The following is a 19355-nucleotide window of genomic DNA, read 5'->3' on the forward strand; positions in this document are numbered from 1 at the left end:
AGTCCAAATGTTTATAGAAAAGCCGTTTGCAGGAGCTATTGAGAACAGCTCGGGGAATGTAATATGGAAGTCTAGGCATTTACAGGGCATACGACCTGTTATTGGCTCATTTTATTGGTCACATAACACACTGTTATATTCACCACATGAAGGATTTGAAAAATATAGATGCTTAAATTACAATATTTATTGTTTCAGCATTTACTTTGTGGAGAAACATTTTGAATTTATTTCAAATGGAACACTTCGTATTTTTTTTTAGTTTATATTTACATCTGATGATGGGTTATTCAGAATTCCTGAAACTAGTTGTGTTATAATATATTAAACTCTTATGTGGTAAAAATTAAAAAGTGTTTCATTTTCAAAAGATGCTTAAACATAACCAAAATGAAGAACGTTACACATGTGTTAAGTGGCCACTTAAATAAGCCAATGACAGGCCATAAGCTCTGTAAATGCCTAGATTTCCTTACTTCTTATATAAAATGTTCTCTGTTTCTGTTTCAATGTTAACGGTTTGGTTTTACTTATGTATTTGTTTACCGATTTGAGCTTTTGTCTTAGTTTGATTTATATTTTACATTAAAATTATTATATTTTATATTTAACCATCTGAAAACCTAGAATTTAATAAAACACATATTTATATTTATATTTAATAAAATATTTTATTTTTAGCTTTGTACCATGTTCAGAATTGCGTTATCCTTTTTTTAATGTGTTACCATGCACGGAATTCCGGATTCGTTTCCCGACTATCGGTGTGTCAATTTTTAAATTCCGTCCTCACAGTTTTTTCCCCATCCGAACCCAGCGACGTATACGGCACTGCATTCCACGCACACGAAGGCAAACCAGGCGAGAGAAGTGTGATTGTCAATTTAATTGATGGATGCATCGAGAAAATAGGAAACTGGATGGCTGAAAACAGACTAATATAAAACCCATCAAAAACTGAACAACTATGGGTGGCTTCAGCCAGACGACAGAATTTGATCCAGGATACGGCCCTACCCAATGTAGGGAGTACCGCTTTACCCACTGTTAAACTACCGGGAGTTTTACTCAATTCTGACCTTTCTCTGGACGCTCAAATTAGTAGAACGATAAGTTCATGCTTCTACCAGCTGAGACAAATTAAATGCATACGCAAAAATTTGCCGGTTGATGCCGCCACTCAATTAATAAATGCGTTTGTAGTGTCTAGAGTCGATTATTGTAATGGTATCTATGCAAGTTTACCAATGAACTAAATGACTCGTCTACAATATGTATTGAAAGCCGCAGCGAGACTTATTTTCGGAATCTCTAAGTTCAGTCATATCACTCCACTACTTCGGGAACTACACTGGCTACGTTTTCCACAGAGGGTCGAATACAAACTCTGTTGGCTTATGTATAAGTCACTGCACAACTCTGCCCCGGAATATCTAAGGGAACTATGCATTCCAGATGAACTAGCTGACAGGCGTCTCACGCTTAGATCAGCTACGTCTAAGGCGAGAGGAAAAGTTATTATACCTCTACGCAAACAGAGCACTAAATTTAGTGAACGCGCATTTGCGGTCGCAGGCCCTATGGCATGGAATGCTCTCCCAGCGGAGGTGCGAGGCTGTGAAAGTGATTTTCGATGTTTCGGAAAAAACTTAAAACCCACTTGTTCTCTAAATCATTTGAGTAAATCCGTAGCATTTGACAGAAAAATAAATTGTTTTAATTAAATTACAAATTTAAAAGCTTCACTTAAATTTATTTAACAAAGCGCCCTTGAAGTATTATATTACGAAAATGGCGCTATACAAGTTATCCATAATAATAATAATAATAATAATAATAATGAAGGTAAGACGACTAGTCTTACACTTTAGTAATAAGTCATAACACTGTCAAAGTCGAAGGTCTGTTGATGTCTGTCAATAGTCCGGCCTCTCCTGGATGAGTTTTCTGTGGTTTTCTCTTCTTAAGGCAAATGCGGAGGAGTTTCTTATCAAGGCCATAACCGATTGTCCCTCCAGATCCTCTCACTAAAGTCGGAGTGATTAGAAGGAACGTGCCTTTTGCTTTAAAATCAAGCCTTGAACAAAATAAGCAAGGCCAAAAATAAGCAATCCCCCCTTTTAACACTTGTATCCCGGAGCCGTGTAAACACGTGATTATATAACCATGCGTTGTGTCCTGGTCCCGTGTTTTCACGTGGTTTTTATAAAGTCGGAATGTTTGTAAATCTCAAAAGTTCCTTTAATCGTATGCGAAACATAGGCAGAGAGAGCGAACAACACACGGCACGATTACCCAGAAGAATGCAATATGCTTAAAACCTTTTCATTTCCGTGTAATATTCTCACATATAAAAAAGGACATTTGATAATATCAACGACAGGGAACATATCCGATGAATTTATTCCAAGATTAGTTTCTGTTCTAACGCAATCATGAATCTTGGTACAAAGTAACTAATATATTTATAAGTACTATTTAAGTATTATTTATTGTATAGTTTACCAAATACTGTTATTATATCGAATTGTTTCTTTTTTTCCATTCTCAACTATAACTTCTTCTCCGGTGGGGCGTTCTACAAAAACCTTTTTACAACCTCAAAAACAATGTACAAACGACCACCAACCAACCACCAACCACCAAATGATGTAAAACCAAACCTTGTGTATGATGTACAAAAACCAAACCAAACCTAATGGAAACCCAAAATCCCAATGGACAAACAACTGACTATCAACAATTGACAATAATGGACACTGACACATGGACAATGAACTTTACGAATGTGTGTGTAATCTGTGTTAATTTAATTGTAATGTGTTTTTTTTTATTTACGACTTTTTAAAACATTTTTAAACTGTGTTGTTTTTCCGTTCCGAAGACGTGACAACGGTTCTTTTAGTCGATAATCAAAAACTCAACAGAGAACTCAATTCTCGAAATGGAAGATACCTTAACGTAAAGCCAGTAATAGGACTTTTGACTTCTACAGCTAGAACTTTCATACAAGATGGAGTTACCACGGAATATGCTACCGAAGTTGTAGGAACAACGTTGGACAATGGTAGAGTCTACGCTCAACTGTTGACCAAGTCATCTCTGGTTCTATACGACAGGCCTTTGGATGGCGTTCAAGAATCTGCTAAACGAACAAGGCTGCCTTATGAAGTTGATGCTAAAAAGTGGAACGTGGAAGACAATCTCGGAGACAAAATCAGAGATCAATACATCATCAAAAACACTGATTACGTTTCACCTAAGGAAGGCGGTGATCTGTTCACCGTGTTTGCTAGCAAACCAACACAAGAATACTTAGCCACTGCGTGGAATCCAGCGCCATACGAAGATGTGCGAGAGGAGGAAGCAAGCAGTCCTAGTGCCCCTGAACAACCAGATACCTTAAGGGTTCAAGGTCTTAAAGAAATTCCAAGGTATTCAGAGTTTGAAAGTTTTAATTTCTTAGATCCGATTCCTTCAGCCAGGGAACGCAAGATTTCAGCGTACAATAATATTAATGCAGAAATTGTTGATAATCGTGAAAAAGTTGAAAAGGTTAATATCAAAGATAGCTTTAAAGAACCTTTATCAAACGCAGTTGAGAAGTCTCAACCTAAACAGATTGAACCAGCTAAAATTAACCCGAATATTAAGTTGCCGACATTTACCGTCAAAAACGAATTCTCCCCTATATTTTACTATATTGATAATGTTGAATCGAAAACTGAAAGATCGGGCGTGACTCCGAACCATTTGAAAAGTGCTAAAAAGCTGTTTGGATTTAAAGAAGATTTAAAACCTTTGAAAACGTTTACCTATTATGGATTCTCTAACTTCACCACAACGGTGGGGGAAACTGTAATTATATTTTCTCCAAGTACTGCTTCTCAATTTGTTAGAGAAAATCAAGAAGCAATAACTTCATCCGTTAGGCCTCCGTTTTTACCGAATTTCGCCTCAAGACTAAAAACATTCCAGTCATCTGATATCAAAGTCACTAAAACATCGAGTTTTCCACGAAACACTGACATGATTACACCGGGAGTAAACCAGCCCCAGGATGCTATTCGTTCTAGCAAAGCACTTTCCAACCAACTTTCTAGCTTAAAAAACGCATTGTTTGAAAAACCAAAACCAGATGAAGAACAAGCATTGCTCGATGATAAAGAAAAGTTTAACAGAGTTATTGCCAGTCTTAAAAGTGGGCTTTTTATTCGACCTGCAACTCAGTTTGGTGTACATAGAGATACTATCCAACCATCCGAAACATCTTATAGTACCATTCATAGAACTCACGCGACCGAAAAGCTAAACGTTCAAGATGAAACAACTCGAGACGATAAAGTATCAGATATAACTGCAACAGAACCTCTACATTTTTATAGGCCATCATCAGTTACAGGTGAAAATGTAGAAGATAATTCAGTTACAACTGAGGAGACATTCAGTACATACGAAGATGAAGTTACTGAGGAAAATGAATCTGGATCAACGACTGAAAGCTACGATGAAACGATGTCAAATACTGAAGAGACGTTATCAACACCACAAGTAAGTGAAACCAGCGACGAAACTGATACGGAAGAAGAAGTTGAAGAACATGTATCAGATGAACACTCTAACGATGCTACGTGCACTGATGGAATTATTCCTGTTTCAACAATGACCACAGCTTATAAAACGTTTACATATCTTACCACTTACTTTATTCCACTGGAAGGAACAGAAACAACTACTTCTATAAAATCTCACGAAGTCGTTAGTACAGAAACAGGATATTTGACCAACTTGCAATGCAAAACTAATGGAGTAATTGACGTGACACCAACAAGTGACTTGGATGTCGAAATCAAACCCACTGTATCAGTTAGTTTTAAAACTAGCACTGAAAGGCATGTTGAAAGCCATAAAAACGTTGTCACTGAACCAAATTTACCCATTTTAACTACAACGGAAACCTCTGAAGATGATAAAGAAACAACAGAAAAAATTACAACTGAGTCAATGGCAGAAACAACTTCTGAAAAAGGCACCACTACTAATGTTCCAGATACAACAGAAAGTAAAATAATGACATCAGATGTTCCTACAACAGAACGCATAATCACAACAAGTGAAAGTCATGTTGAAACAACAGTAACGACAAATGCCAACGAAATCGAATCAACGACTCAAGCAAAAGAAGAAGAAGTCACAGAACCGAATGAAAATGAAATCGATTTGATTTTCAAAACATTGTATACAACTTACACATATTTTACAACATATTTCCAGGGTTCAACCTCGACAGTAACTAGTAAAAAATCCATTGTCACAAATGTAATAACTTCTACTTTAGATTTATCTGAAATCGATCCTTCTATCTTCAACGCTATAGAATCTAGTGACTATCTTTTCAAAGCCACTCATAAAGAAGAATTAGGTCAAATAGTTCCAACAAGCGTCGGCGCAGGTCGTCCAACACAAACATTTGCTTTAAACAGTATTTTAGATCTAGTCAAGCATAGGCAAGTTATCGATTCGGCTGAAAACGATGCAATTTTAAGTTCAAAGATTCAAACACCAGAATTAAATAACGATGATCTATTCAAGGGGATTGAAGCCGACGTGGTAAAAACCTTCTACACTACTTACACATTCTTTACAACCCTTTACGTAGAGCAAGATATCAATATTTGTAGCAGGTCTGAAGTTTACACAAATTACGTAGGACCCGCTTCTTTAATTCCAACTAAAACTAGCAAAATTGAGTCTTTAAAAACCGCTTCAAATCAAATAGATTTTAACAACTGTAAAAAAATTCCCGCTAATAAAATTACTACTCCGAAACAGGAGGAGAAAGTTGAAGATACCGAAAGACCTATTGAAAAATTTGTAACTAAACCAAAGTATCAATTGTATGCATCTATCGATCGATCAAATAAGAAGCCAGCTCCTGTAGAAAATAATGACTCCAGGGAGGAAAACGATTTGAGGTATGGTAAAAACGAAATTGTTTTAGAAAAAGGTGAAAGTATGCTCGTGACTGACATAAAAAGTAGCTCGTCTAAAGGTGAACGTCAAATTATAGATAACGCTGTTCTTGATGACCAAATAAGTTCTGAAAGTAACATCGATGAAATTGTACCCTCTCCAACACTTTTATTACAAACAAGTTATACGACTTTTACTTATTTCACTACAATGTATCTAGGAAAGGATTCCAGTAATGTGAAGAGTCGTCTAGAAACCGTCACGAATGTTGTTACTGAGACGCTTGATCCCAAAACTTCCGAAGTAGAAGAAACCAACCTTCCAATAACTTACTATACTACGTTTACTTATTGGACAACTTTGTATAAAGACAAAACAACTACTATTACAAGCAGGGAAGACATTATTTCAAACGTGGTTTCTCCGAGTGTTACCCCTTCAACTATTAGTCCCATTGCTACAAATCCCATCGACGTATCAGTTATAAAAATATCAGATATCAGTAAACCGGAAGAAGTCAAAGAAATACAACCCTCATCAACATCAGTTGAACCTATTGAAGATGACGGGAAGGCTACTTTCTTTACCACCTATACATATTTTACAACATATTATGTTGGTAATTCGTCAGAATTAAGAAGTAGCTTGGAAACAGTTACTAATATTGTTGATAATACTAAAGATTTAGTTAGCGAAAATCAGCTGGCTAGAGCTGTTGGAAGCCTAGCAGCGGGAGGAAATCTTATTGAGGGGGGTGAAAAATCTATTATCAAAAATACTGCTCAGCCTGATGCTATAATCCCAACCAAAGTTGTTGGAGACAACGCTATTATTCCAACACAACTTGTTGGCACTTATACTGATAATTTTGTTATTGGCCTTGACAAAAAAATAATTTCTTCTCAAGTAGCTGTAATCAGCGGTGATTCGACAGTCGTATCTAATTTAGAAAAATCAAATGACAAAAATAAGAGTGATTCAATTCAATCAACTAAAATAGTCAGTGACTTCGGATTAGAAACAAAAACAACTTCCCCTAGCTCTGCTGTCATAGAAGGCTCTGTCACAGATCCCACAACAATGACTGATGAAGAAGTGGAAGAAGAAGATGAAGATGAAGAAGTTGAAGATGAAAACGGTAACATTACTAGGAAGAAATCTCGCCTTACATTTTCAACTAGAAAACGAACGTTTACTCCGGTGATCAGACCATTTGCTTCTCGAAATAGGCCAACGTTCAGCCCCAAACGCGTATCACTTACAAGCAGCGCAACAACGATTACTCGATCAGACTTCACACCTACGGTGACTGCTACACCCGCTTTGAAATCAACTAAGTCATCTGGATTTGGAAACAGAAAGTCACCATCATCCGCATACCCTGGAAACTCTTCCGGAGGTGGAAGAAGGTTTTCCAGAATAAGTAGTTCAGCTACAGCAAATGCTCCTAGTCTTAGATCGACCGGTTTTGGACGTGGTAGGTCATCTGTTGCAGACATTCAACCAACTAGTTCACGCCGAGGTGGATTCAGAACTAGTTCCGCGCGTTCCGATTTCTCATCAAGAGGTGGGAGTTCTAGAATTAGACCAACATTATCTTCAAGATATAGAGGAAACAAACAAACGACAACTCCTTCAAACAATGATGATTTATCGACGTTTGTCACAGAAGATCCCGTAGGATTGACTAATTTCGCCGAAACAGTTACACAATCAGGAGACACTCCTGTTGATTTAGGATTTAGAAGAACCACCAATTCGTTGCTTCGTTTTAGACGGCCTCCATTTACTAGGAGTCCTTTGGCAACTACTCCTAGGACGGTTACTCAAGGAACGACACGTAGAGGAGCTGCCAACAGAAATAGAGCTGGTACAACAACAACTCCTAAACCGCCAGTAAGAACTACTCAAAATCCATTATTCGCTCTTAGAAATAGACAAAGACCAAACTCTATTTTCCCTCCAAGAGGATTAATTAACAAGCCACCAGAACCTCAACCTGAAGAAGAAACAAATGCAAACGAAGAAGGTGCAGAAAATCAAGATGATCTCGAAGGAGAGGAATTAGACGAGGATACTGATTACGATTCGTCTAACAGACAGGAAAATCAAGTATCTACAACAACATTGGCTCCATTAGTTAGAAGCAATATTAAAAATGTTCCTGTCATAAAACCTTTTGGTTTCCGGAGAAGGTCTAAGAGGCAAACCGACTATGGATCAAGAAGAAATTTTTCGAATTTCCGTAGAGCATCTACAAGAACTGCAAAACCTGAACCTAAAACAGCTGAACCAGTTGTGGAAACCACTACACCTGCAAGGAGCAGGCCATCAGGTCGTTACAGTTCTCGATCAAACAGTAAGCATAGCGTAAAAAGTAGCACTGCAAAGCCTGCCAGAACTACAGCAGCGAGCGCTAGTAGTCGACAACCATTTATTTTGAGAGGTGAAAGTAAAACCCACCAACCAACAGCTAGGCCTGGATTCCGAACTAGAAGTTCAAGGACTTCGGCGAAGGCGAGGTCAACCTCTCCTACTGCAAATCTCAGACCGAAAGCCCCTCGACTAAAAACATACCAACCCCAGACTGAACCCACCAGAACCAGTAGACCAAGTTCTAGATCAAGGGGTTCTAGAAGAGGAAGCACAACAAGGCAAAGAACCACTTCCAATGATATTACAGATAATAATTATGTAAATTATCAAGTTCAAAATGATGGGAAGCTTACTGTCACTCACAAAATCCCTATAGAGGTTACCATTCCCGTTGTTAATGGAAAACTGACTGAATATAAAAATGTCCTTACAGCTAAACCAAGTATTGAAGTTTTGCTGCCAAATCAGTATTCAACAACTCAAAATGCTTTTGGCAGTCAGTATATTGCTTTGGTTTCGGAATCATCTGAACCTGCTGATAACGGCGCTACAAGAGTCATTCAATTTATACTTCACGAGACGCCAACTACCAGTGTTGTATTCACTCCCACAACTATAAGAGGTAGAAGAACATCTTTCTCTCATGTTATACCAAGCACAGTATACGATGTTGAGCGAGTCACTTCAACTATTCAACCTCAGATTAATGCAAATGTACCATTAGCTAATATTTTATTATCGCAACTACTTCTAGGAGGAATTGGAATGCCCCAACCACAAATCAATCCATTTTTAGCACTGCAAGGCGGTCAAGCGCTAATTCCAGGGACTCCAACGACTGAGTTCAAAACAAGGACTACAACATACGTCACAACAGTAACAGACGCAAAGTCTACTGTACTTCCTATAACATTCAGAGGAAAAGAGATTTTAACAACTATTATTGATTCTAAAGTAGATGTGATAACAGCAACAGAATTTATAACTGAAACAGTCGTTGTCACTCCCACTGTTGCCTCCCCTAATCAAAATCCTAACCAACTTAATTCAATCCTTTTGCTATTGCAACAACAGCAAGTTCAACAGCAAGTTCAACAACAACAACAGACTGCAAACCCACTGCTTGGCCTCCAAACTGATCTTAACCTCCTTCAAAATCAGCAGCTTCTGAACAACAATGCTTTGAGTCCTAAACCAGAAGTGTTGGATGTCAAAGACACCGATGACTATCTTTCAGACGTCATTCAGGATGATATTGATGTTATCACACCATCTTCTCCGCCTAAGAAGGCATTTAGACGAAAACCAGTAGTCAACAAGCCAATACCACCGAGAGAATCGAGTGTAATTACGCTGTATGTTTCTGGAAGACACCCTGGTGAGTTTAGTACTGTTCTTTCAACCGTTTTTCTCGATGAAAACCAGCACATCCAGAAACGAGAAGCAGTGTATTACGAAGAATACGACCTAAACCCGTCCGACATGCCATATCTGAGCCAAATGGTTCTAGGATCCCAAGCTGATAAAATGTTGGATACATTCTTGATGCCAGCGATGGATAATACCATAACCCAAGACCCGATGACCCAACAAGAAACACAGAGCCTCGAAAGCATAATCGGAGAAGTCAGTCAGTACATCAAAATGCAGCATCCGAGCTCGATTTTGGAAACGGCCAACAGTGGGCCAACGGTGACCTACGTTATCAGTAAAGAAAGTAGTGGATCTAGAAGATAACAAATTTGAATGTCAGTTATAATTTCAAAGCCTTATACTCATAAATTTAAGTCAAATGTTTCTAACATTGTTTATATCCCTTCGGATGTTACCGAACTAGGAATACGTCAATTGTATAAATTGTTTTCATTGTGGGTCTACTGTTCTTATTTATTTGCATACGTAGAGTAAATATACGTTACAATTAAAACGATAGTCTAATATGTATGAGATTTCTGCAGTAATTTTAATAACACAGGTTCGATGCTACGCCGACGCTTGTTGAGAATCAAACTCAATGAAAAAACACTCTAAATACAATCTACCAAATTATTAAACTTGTGATTAAATAAATTGATATCTTTGCGATTCGAATTGCTTAGCTATATTTTAATATAAAATATTTAACTGTCACAAATATTTTTAAGCTCGTAAAACATTGGTTGAAAAAAGGTACAAAATCTTGCGCAAAATGTGACTCAATGAAATGTGTCGTGTAATACACAAATTGAGTGAGATCTGTGGCCAAATCCATAAAAATTAAAATACATCCTATTTTTCATCAAATAATTATTTCAACCAAGATCTGCGCTCGCATCTCACGCGTATTTACTGTCACATTACACCTAGGATTTTTTGTCTCTCTAAACGTTTTCACTTCAAGCTTGCTTTTCTTCTCTGGAACTACTGATTTTCATCAAGTTTCACTTGTTTCAACCCCAGAAAATGCCCCGTGTAAAAAGCAAATGATTGCCAAAGATTTGGCACAAAAATTATTGTACAAGAAACTATAATACGAGCTTTTGGCAGAGTCGTTTACTCAGATTTTAATGTTCACAAATACGAAGAGTCACAAGTTTTACAGTAGTTTGAATTATGTAACATTTAAACATTCATTCAAGTGGTAAATGTATTTATTTTCATTCTAGATAAATATTATTCTACAATTAGATACGGTATCTTTAGATGAATGACCATATAATTGTAAGCAACATGCCAACTTTAATATTAAGTATTTCGAATGCTGTTTTTGTATAAAAATCATTAAAACATCGTGTGTGTTTATGATAGAATAAGAATTTTGTATTTTTTCTAGTTTTGACCACAGACATTAAATTTTCAAGCCATATGTCTTAATTTTTAAAAAGATCAAGTGTCATAAACAAGTTTTTTATACGAATTTTATGGTTTTTGCTGGCTACGTAATTAAACTAATATCCAACCAGCAATAAACTGCATTAGTTTACATAAGTTTTATAAATATGTTCAAAATATTTATTGATTTAGCACACTAGCTCAATATGAGCTGCATAGACAAAAAATATTAAAAAAGCAATTTAAATTAATGATATTTTTATCAGTTGACTTATTTTATAATTTAGTTTAGTCCAGAATAGATTTTAGACTAAATAATTTAATTTAAACTGTAGAAAAACTGTACCATATGTAATATTAAGTAATTTTATACTTGTAAAATAATTTGTTTTTCAAACAATAAAACAAAAATATTTTTTTCAATTTCTTTTTTTTGTCCTCCTTGTTGCTAGATAACAATGAAAATTATGCAGATTTGATACTATTCTTAAAAATAAACAAAACTTTTGTAAAAGTTTTAAGGGCGATTTTGTTTTTAATGAGGAATTTTAATAATCTTAAAAATCGGGTTGTGGTCCTGTGGCTAGTGTCTCGGGCCCGCGGACCAAAGGTCTGTGGTTCGAATCCCACTCTACCCCAACATGAATTATTTACAACTCAAAATGGCCCTCAAAATTAAATATTTGGGTAAATCTTTCTTTTTTTTTTTTTTTTAATTATATTTTTTTACGCAAATAAAAACGTTTAACTTTATATTAATCACTTGAGTATCTTGAGTGCGATTAAAAGCGTTTAAACTAGTTACTTTAAATACAAAATAAATTAATTTAAATATTCCGAAAAACAAGAAAGATATAATAAGTGGATCCTAAGGGAAAAAAATGTCCGCAAATCTAAACAATGCCAATTAAATGTGAAACACTTCAGTTCTCCTTAGAACAGGTTATCAGAACAGTATTGAGGACTCTTAAATAAATGTTTTGCAACTTTTTTTTATGCTCTTATAATAAAAATTAATGTATTCTTTATGGACAATTAATTTTTGCCTTTTAAAATAGTTATCTATAATAATAAACACAATTAATCCGACAAAACCAAGTTATCACATTAAATATTTCACTAAAAGAATCCAAGCTTAAAATATCAGCTATATTTCATTACGTGTAATAATTTTTACACAATCGATTCCTCTTATTTTGATTAACACATATTTCTACATACAACCACAAGACTAAAGACAAATTATGACAACTAAATTTGACGTGATGTTTTAAAACAAACTACTCTTGAGAAAGATTTCTCAGCGAGGCATTTTTTGTATAAATGTTTTTATTGATTGAAAATAATTTGTCAGAAAGTTTTTCATAGAACAGAAATCATTTGCCCGATCCGATATAAAGATTTCTGACTTGTTAAAACTTTCCAACAATAGATGTCACTAGTTTTATCAGGCTTTTGTTATCTATAGTGGGCAATCAGCCAACATGCATGAGAATGTAATATTTAAACCAAGCATATATAGAAAATCGAAAAATGTCATACGTAAATATGGAAACTGATCACTCAACTCACCGATGGGAAATATCACGAACTACAAATACTGATAAAAATGTATTAAATTTATTTAGAATAATTAATTTTCGAAATCAATGTGCATATTGTGGAAAAATGTTTTCATATTCAACTTTAAAAAAGAAATTATAAAAAAACATGTCACTAGAAAAACGCGACATGTTTGACATAACTAGTTGCGACTTCAAGATTCGTGACGATGTTCTATAAAAAATTAAACAATTAGGACCAAAGTTGAAAATTAACATGAATCGTGACGTATTAGAGGCGTTGCCAATGCAATGACCGCTTTTGCGGGAATTCAAGATTACAATTTAAAAAATATTTTTTATGCTTCTAATAAGTAGCAAAAAACATTTTATTACTGGACAGTATTTCATAGATCCTTATTACTTAAAAATGTTTTTAAAAAGTGGTATTTTCCTTTTCTATTCTACATTCACATATGGCATTTTTCGATCTTTACCCAGCCAATAACAGATCAAAAGCTCTGTAAATGCCTTGACTTAAATATATATACCTAACATCTTCAGCAGATAAAAAAATATATATCTGTTAACTGCCGAAGTTATATATAGACTGTCACTTATTTATGGACTGTTACAATTATCTATTAACTGCCACATATGACGATGGACTGACGCAATGATCTGTGAACTGCCACATTTGACGATGGACTGACGCGGTTATCTATGGACTGCCACATTTAACGATGGACTGACGCACTTATCAATGGACCGCCACACTTATCTATGAACTGTGACTGACCAAACGGACTGATGCAAGCCTCAGTCAGCATTGTGCCGTCTCCCCGCCAATTCCCATCAACCCATGGTAAAATTTCCCAAGTTTTTGAGGTGAGTCGCACTGTTTTGCCATTAAAATTGCCACATAATAAATAAAAAATTAATTAAAACAATTTTCATTTTATTATTAATATTTAAACCATCAACTTTGTGGTCAAACATTAAATAAATGTTTTAAAATATTTTTATATAACCATTTACCGACTTTTCTATGTCTATCTACCGGTTTCTGGATTGTTTTTTTAATTTTTTAAGCAACAATTTTTGTGGTTGAAAGTGATACTTATTATTTATTCACAACCCAATTATACCCACATTAATTGTTCCAATTTTTGTATAGATATTTAAATACTCGTAAATACTTATTTTATAATTTTACAGTGTCTACATACCAAAACATTTTATAGGGGTAGTAAATATAGTCTTGTATTTATATCAAGTAGTATTTTGTGTTTGTGGATAGAGGGGCGAAGGGGGTTGAAAATCTATCATAGCACATGTCAAATAGAACCTTTAATCTAGTGTCTTTATTAAAATTGTGATTATTTTCTATCAGATGGTTTGCTAATTCGGAAAAAAAACGTGTTTTTTTTATATTAACGTTTCTTTCAGTTTTTCCATAATATATGTAAAAAAAAATACAACTAAATACAGTATTTAGACACTGTTAAAAAAATAAAATTGATTTCTAAAAAGGAGTTTGTGTAGCTTTTTAACCGGTCGGTAGTAAAAAAAATAAAAAACGATTAAAAACAAAAAGTACCTATTTTTATTTATCAAGTTTACTGATCCATTCGACTGGGGATGTTTTCAGAGCTGACAATCAAGAAAGTTTTATTTAACCGACATATTTTTAATTATTTATTATCTGGCAATTTTAATGATTCTAACATTGATACATATTGGTAAAGGGATATATTGTATTTATTTTGTGCATAAAATATGGAAAATGTAATAAAATATAAGTTATTATCACGTCTCAACTTCTGAGTACTTGATAAAAATTTGTACTGATTTGAGTCTTGCGAATTTTCTTTTTTTTTTTTTTTAAATATTTCTCAATCTCATTGGCGGGACATTTTTATATTTTATTTCTACATTTTAACTTTGAAGCTAAATATCACCCTCGGTATACATTTCACATATGAATTAATTATATAGGCATCATTTCTGTGTGTTAATTAACGCATTGATGGGAGGGAAAAGATTTGGTGAGGCCTAGTACCCCATAATCCCATACATATTTGTGGCTAGAGTCTCGATATTCTAACGTCTGCCCCCGCAAGTAACATAACTAACCGTTTTTATTTAAGCGGCAGCTCATTAGATTACAAAATCGGGACTCCTAGTCGAAATAAACATTAAAAACCAATATATAAAAAACTTCAAAAGAACACTTGTACAGGTTATTCTTATTAGAGTCCCGCGTATAGCCCAAGCGACAACTCGCAAAGCTTCAGCCGCCATCGGGGTCTAATAAATTCTCGGCGCTCAGTCGAGCATTTTTCCCCGTGCAGCTACCATCTCCGTCTATGAGCCCGAACGAGGTTCGCTAGGCTTTCGCCGCGTTACAAGCCGCATTTCGCCTACTTTCACTATACGAGCTGCGATGTCTGATACATTTGCAATAACCCATTGGACGTTTAAATAAATAAATAAAAGAAGCGTTTTAAATATTTTATCGTTGCATAATATTTTATATTTTATTTTATTGTAAATAAAATTATTTGTGTACATTTTCAATATTTTTCTATTTCCAATACAGGACTGTTCCAGATCAAGAAAAATAAGCAACTCAAAAATCTTCACACATTTATTTACTAACATTTGATCAAATGTTAGACCACAAAGTTAATGCTTTAAATTATTTTGTTATTAATAACACAGACATTTGGAAAACTCTGTTTATAATTCATTCAGCAAGTTTAATGTGGAGTTTAATTCGGCCTCGTGGTGTAGTGGTCAGCGCGTTTGCCTACCACGCAAGAGGTGTCTGGTTTAATTCCCGACATGGTTGACATGAAATACTTGTTTAAAAATGTGTTTTTACACTAAAATATTTCATGGTCTCCTGGACTGGCCCTTGAAGCGTAAGACTAATAATCTTACCTTCGATTCGATTGGTGTGCCGATGCAGTGCCCTACACACCATTAGGTGCGGAAAAGGATTGATAGTGGTTTATCAAAATTAAAGTTTAACTAGATTAATATTTATATCATCCACGATAATTTAAACACTATTCAATACAAAAATTGGAAGGATAAAATTTGTATATATTTATATATATATATATATATATATATGTATATATGTATATATATGTATGTATGTATGTGTATGTAAGGGTGTGGGTGTGTATGTGTGTATGTATGTATGTATGTGTATGTGGGTATGTGTATATGTATGTGTATATGTATGTGTATATCAGGCGCGTGCGGTGAATACTATCAGTAGGGTTGCTGACAAAAAAATCACGTCTTTACTTTGAGTAGGCATGATTGTATTAGGTAGGTTTAGGTAAATATCAAATGCAAATTTATTAATTGCCATATTTGGCATAGAATCACTTTTACAAAGTGCGCTTGAGGTATTATATTACAAAAATGATGCTTTATAAGTTTTGTATATGTACCTAAAACTCAAGATGTTCTTAAATTTTAGCCAAATTTCAAAAATACGCTATATAAATCCTTATGCTATATCTTATTAGAGTAGTTTTTTATTTTCATTCCACGAGTTGGATGCTCTTATCTCTCTATGTCTTGTAGAGCAATATGACGGATGAAATACGGAATAAGATAATTTTAGGAATATTTAAAGATTTTCTTTTCATATTTTTAACATTAAACTACATATTTTTAAATAGTCAAGGGATGCGCCGCATCCACAGTATGTATAGGCGGAACGCGCCTGGTGTATATATACATAAATGTATGTATATATATGCATGTATATTTGTGTAATTGTATGTATGTGTATGTATGTGTGTATGTATATGAATGTTTATAAGGGTGCACAAATGTGTGTGTATGTATATGGAGATATATAAATAAACATATATGTTAGTCTGCCTTAGCACGGGTCTTTTTTTATTTTTTTATTTTATTTTATTTAGAAAACATACAGTCATACAAAATCAGTATTAAAAACAACAATTTTTTAACATAAAAAGACCAATTAAGTTTTCATAAATTAAAAAGATATAAACATTAAATGTGACAAAAAATAAAAAATAAATAAGAATTTTAAGTGAAAAAAAGATAATTGTTGACATTTGCGTTTTCCATGGAGGTAATAAATTAAAATAAATAAAAATACCGAATGTACACTCCGAGCCATCCACGCACACACATGAACGCACATATAAAACATATACAAACATATACATTACATGCGGCACATATGCATAGCATAAACCACTCAAGATGTACATTCAGCAACTATCCCAAATAATCGACCCCATGAAGAAATTTTCTGTACAAATGCAACGTGCAGTTAAAAATGTCTACATCAATACTGAGTTCGTTATAATTTCTACAGGTGCGTCTAATGAATGAATTCGAGGTATAATTGTTTTTACAAGTTGGTACATAAAAAAGGGAATTTAATCTAGTATAGCGAAGAGGACAACGGAAACCAATATTTTGTAAAAGATACGGCGAATCAACTATGTTATTGAGAATTTTGAAAAGAAAAATTAAATCATATCTAAGGCGCCTTTTTTGTAGTGATTCTATATTAAAATTGATCAAAGATGCGCTGTAATCATTTTCAATGTTACCAAAACGATATTCCAGGCTCCTTATAAATTTCTTTTGAATGTTTTCAATTTGATTAATATATACATTATATTGAGGGGACCATACTAATGAAGCGAATTCGAGTTGACTTCGCACATAAGTATAGTAAAGAAGTTTTAATGTATTTGGTGATGAGAATGGCTTGGAGATTCGTAAGATAAACCCTAGAAGTCTGTACGCCTTATCTACTATTGTATTTATGTGATCTCTAAATAAAAGCTTATCATCCATCAGTACACCCAAATCTCTCGCTTTCATTGAACGATTGACAATTTTCCCAGATAGTTTGTAGTCAAATAGTATACTTTTTTTCTTTCGAGTAAATGACATGACAAGACATTTATCAGAATTCAATAATAACTGATTGTCCTTGCAATAGCAACAGATTCTATCTAAGTCAGCTTGAAGAACTTTGCAATCATTTATTGAAGACACAATTTTAAATACTTTATTGTCATCAGCGTATAGCAAAAAATTTGAGTTTTGAATGCATAAACTTATATCATTGATATAAATAATAAAAAATAAGGGTCCAAGATGCGAACCTTGAGGGACACCTGATGGGATTGGTTTAAATGATGAATTAAATCCCTTGAGTGAGACCGATTGACTGCGGTTACTAATGTAGGAACATATCCAACGATACAGATTCCCCCGTATACCGATGTTCCAAAGCTTGCGAAGTAAGACCAAATGACTTATTTTATCAAAAGCCTTTGAATAATCCGTATATAAAACGTCTACCTGAAAACCTGCATCCATTGCATTCAAAACAATATCGGTAAATTCACAAAGATTTGATTCAACTGACCGTTTCTTATAGAATCCATGTTGATTGGGATTAATATGTGGTTTTATAACATCGAAGAGCTGATCGGTTACTATATTTTCAAGGATTTTACTAAAAATGGGAAGAAGAGAAATGGGTCGATAATTTACTACAAGACTCTTATTTCCTTTTTTATGCACAGGTGTAATATTTGCCTTTTTCCATATTTCAGGAAACGTGCCTTCCTTTATTGATAATTGAAAAAGATAAGTAAGAGGACGCGCAAGCTGTTTAATACATTTAGAAATAAAAAAAGGGTGTATGCCATCAAAGCCAGCACCCTTGCTGACTTTAAGTTTTTTGAGATATTTTGTTACCAATGACTCATTTATTTCTATAGCATTAAGATCAATTACACTATTTTCTTCGGCAGGAACACTACAACTAGATGCATTAGTTTCCAAAAATTCAGAATGGAAATATTCCGCAAAAGCATTACAAATATTCTGACCGCCAATTACCAAATTATCTTTGTAGGACATTTGAAGAGGCACATCACACCCAGCTCGCTTGGACTTGACAAAAGACCAGAAAAGTTTAGGTTCTCGGTTAATGTTATATTCAGCAGTTGTGATAAAATGTAGGTAACATTCCTTATTCGTGCGTTTTTGTCTTTCCCTCAGCAAAGAAAAAGTATGATAATCAGACGCTTGAGTGTACTTTTTCCATTTTTTGTGAAATTTTTTTTTTTCTGAAATTAACTTTATTAGCGGTCGAGTGTACCATGGAGGATATCGGCAATTATTATTTGTGAGACGCTTGGGAACAAAATTGTTTATAACTCCATTTAGAACAACGTAAAATTGCTGGGTTGCGTCTTCCATGTTCAGATTAGACAAAGTATCGAACCAATTAATATCATCTAAATGGGCACAAACATCATCGTAGTTTGCCTTATGAAATAAACGAACAAATCTTTGATTATCGGGAAGAATTTTGAATTGTAAATTGAGCAAAATTACAAGAGTCTTATGATGGGCGTCTTCCAGTGTTAATGGGGATACACATTCGGTGACTACGCAGTCAAAGTTGGAGATAACTAGATCTAGAATACGGCCACGAGTATTGGCATGCGAATTGAACTGGTAGAAGTTATTAAATGACATAAAATTACATAGAGACTTGCTAAGTGGATCATCCTTAGGATCGAGGGTGCAGTGAGTAAAACTGGGATTCGAAAGCCAGGC

The 19355-nt window shown here is 34.5% G+C and overlaps 1 protein-coding gene across 3 annotated transcripts in view; it reads left to right on the plus strand.

Annotated features, from left to right (window-relative positions):
• LOC148283521 (uncharacterized) overlaps nt 1–19355 on the plus strand; it is a 259257-nt gene that overhangs the window by 193486 nt on the left and 46416 nt on the right. The window contains exon 4 of one of the 3 annotated variants that reach the window (XM_088243706.1): nt 2885–11583. The exons of the other annotated variants lie outside the window; for them this stretch is intronic. Coding sequence (XP_088099832.1) covers nt 2885–10086 — 7202 coding nt within the window. The 3' untranslated portion in view covers nt 10087–11583. Of the gene's footprint in view, nt 1–2884; nt 11584–19355 lie in introns of those variants that run through there. 3 annotated transcript variants of the gene reach the window in all.

This window comes from Micrasema longulum, unplaced genomic scaffold (genome assembly GCF_059751315.1).
Source record: "Micrasema longulum isolate JH-2025_06_02 unplaced genomic scaffold, ASM5975131v1 h1tg000225l, whole genome shotgun sequence".
NCBI classification, from domain to species: Eukaryota; Metazoa; Arthropoda; class Insecta; order Trichoptera; family Brachycentridae; genus Micrasema; species Micrasema longulum.